Genomic DNA, 2,341 nt, shown 5'->3' on the forward strand with positions numbered 1-2,341 from the left:
CCCTGCCTGCAGCCCAGCCTCCCCAGCCCCACGCACCCAACGCCCCCAGCAGCATTGTGCCCCTCGCCTTGCATCCCCCTGCCTGGGTGCCCTCCCCTCCCAGACCACACTGTCCTTGCAGTCCTCACATTCCAGACGTCTCAGCGCTTTCACTGCCCAGAGATAATATTCACGGCGAGCAGACGTTTGCGTCAGTGTTAGATAGGTCTCAATGCCACCCTGCCCCGGGGGGAGCACAGCAGGCAGACAGGCTGGGCAGGCAGGCAGGATCCTGCGGCAGATCCCCCCCAGCCGCCAGCCCGCTGTGTGCCCCGTGGTCATGCTGCTTCTCCTGCACCTGCTGCCTGCCATGCTGCCCACCAGCGCCCTGGCCGGCTGCACTGGGGCTGGTGCTGATCGGCAGCTCATCCTGGCCAAGGTGCGGGCTCGGGTGCTGGAGCATCTGAGCCCCCCGCTTCTCCAAGAGGAGCCCCAGAAGGAAGCAAGGAGGGTGCACCGGAGAGACATCCTTGAAAATGCTGAAGTCAAGCCCGAGGATCTGGAAGACACCTCCCAGGTGATCCTTTTCCCTTCCACAGGTGAGAACAGAATGGCTGTACGGAGAAAGCAGAGGGATGAAGCAGGGTAGGGGCTTGGGCAGTGCGGATGCAGCAGGATGAAGGAGCTGCTGTGGGGGTCGGTGGGAGAAGAGAAAAAGGGTATGCCAGACTGGGGCAAAGGCATGGATGAGGTGTGGTAGAGAGCCAGGAGGAAGAAAGGGATGGCAAGCAGGAAAGGGATGGCAAGCAGGTACAGGCAGAGCAGCACAGGACACAGCCAGGGAGGGGGCAGGCAGCACAAGCGGGTACCGAGAGTCTGGGGAACAGCTGGGCCAGGTGGGATGTGGAGAGATGGGGAGGTTTGAGGGGAAGGCAGGATAGGATAGGATAGGCTGGGATGTTAGGGAACGGGGCAGGATGCTGGGAAATGGGATGGGATAAAAGGGACAGGGCGAGAGACTGTGGGATGGGGCAGAATGTCCAGTTATGGACAGGACACTGGGAGATGGGGCAGGGCACTGGGCGACAGGGGCAGCAGTTACCCATCAGCTTAGCCCACAGCAGGGGTCAGCTGTGGGGTGCAGTGCAGTGGCTGCTGATAGCACTAGACAGCAGCTCCCCTGCACCCTGCCACAGCCCCCACTGGCAGCTGGGAGCCCTGCCAGCACCTTGGGGACCCTCTGCAGCACCCCACCTCCTGCCTGGCACTGGGGACCCTCCCTGCCTTTGGGTGTGCACCCAGAGCTTCTTTCTCACCCCACAGATGTGCCCTGTGAGTCCACACAGCCAGACAAGCTGCTGGAGGAAGAAGGGATTTTCACCTACCTCTTCCAGCCCTCGGCACACAGCCAGAGCCGTGCGGTGACCTCTGCCCAGCTCTGGTTTTACACTGGCCCCTCGGCTGCTCCCAACCACTCGGCTCCTGACGTGTTGACCCTGTCACCGCAGGGCCGTGTGCCAGTGACAGCCACAATGGTGCAGACACCTGAGAACTGGACAGTGTTTCACCTTGCCCCAGCCCTGCTGCCACAGCTCTCGCAGCCACTCTTCGTGCTCCTGGTGCGCTGCCCTGGCTGTCCTTGCCTGGCCGATGGGGACAAGATGCCCTTCTTGGTGGCCACCACCCAGGCCAAGGGCAGTGAGAGGGCTCGTCGTTCCACTGTGCCCTGGTCCCCAGCTGCCCTGAGCCTGCTGCAGCGCCCATCCGAGGACCTGGCTGCCCATACCAACTGCCGCCGGGCTTCCCTCAACATCTCCTTTGAGGAGCTGGGCTGGGACAAGTGGATTGTGCATCCCAGCAGCTTTGTTTTCCAATACTGTCATGGGAGCTGTGCTGAGGGCCACGGGCTGAGCCACCGCCTGGGTGTGCAGCTCTGCTGTGCTGCCCTGCCTGGCACCATGCGCTCCCTGCGTGTCCGCACCACCTCTGATGGTGGGTACTCCTTCAAGTATGAGACGGTGCCCAACATCCTGGCCCAGGACTGCACCTGTGTCTAAGGCATCCCACAGCCCAGCCCTGGACCATGATCCCACCCAGGAGGAGTCACTCGCCCAGGGGACCACTGACCCTATGCCACAGGGACATGAGAGGGACCCAGCGAGGGAGTCTGGGCTGTGCCACCTTCTTCTGCACAAGCCAGAGTTTCAGGCGGCCCTGGGTTCAGTCACGTTGCCAGATCTGTGCTGGGGCTGGTCCCATCCCAGAGCAAGCCAGGGCATGGCAGTGCAGGGACAGGCCCAGCCTCTGGCAGAGCTGCCAAAGCCAGCCTGCTGTCTGCTAGCAGCTCAGCGCCCCTTTCTCC

At 62.8% G+C, this 2,341-nt stretch overlaps 1 protein-coding gene across 1 annotated transcript; it reads left to right on the forward strand.

The window, feature by feature from the left end:
- Positions 1-304: 304 nt before the first annotated feature.
- On the forward strand, positions 305-2,036 carry INHA (inhibin subunit alpha). The gene is made up of 2 exons (XM_051623687.1): positions 305-578; positions 1,303-2,036. Exons 1-2 carry the CDS (start codon positions 320-322, stop codon positions 2,034-2,036), a joined length of 993 nt encoding a protein of 330 aa, XP_051479647.1. The 5' UTR covers positions 305-319.
- The last annotated feature ends 305 nt before the right edge of the window (positions 2,037-2,341 follow it).

This window comes from Apus apus, chromosome 6 (genome assembly GCF_020740795.1).
Source record: "Apus apus isolate bApuApu2 chromosome 6, bApuApu2.pri.cur, whole genome shotgun sequence".
NCBI classification, from domain to species: domain Eukaryota; kingdom Metazoa; phylum Chordata; class Aves; order Apodiformes; family Apodidae; genus Apus; species Apus apus.

Coding starts and splice junctions, on each gene's coding strand:
- INHA (XM_051623687.1), top strand. CDS start 320: ATGCTGCTTCTCCTGCACCTGCTGCCTGCCATGCTGCCCACCAGCGCC. Junction 579..1,302: donor GATCCTTTTCCCTTCCACAG/GTGAGAACAGAA, acceptor CTCACCCCACAG/ATGTGCCCTGTGAGTCCACA.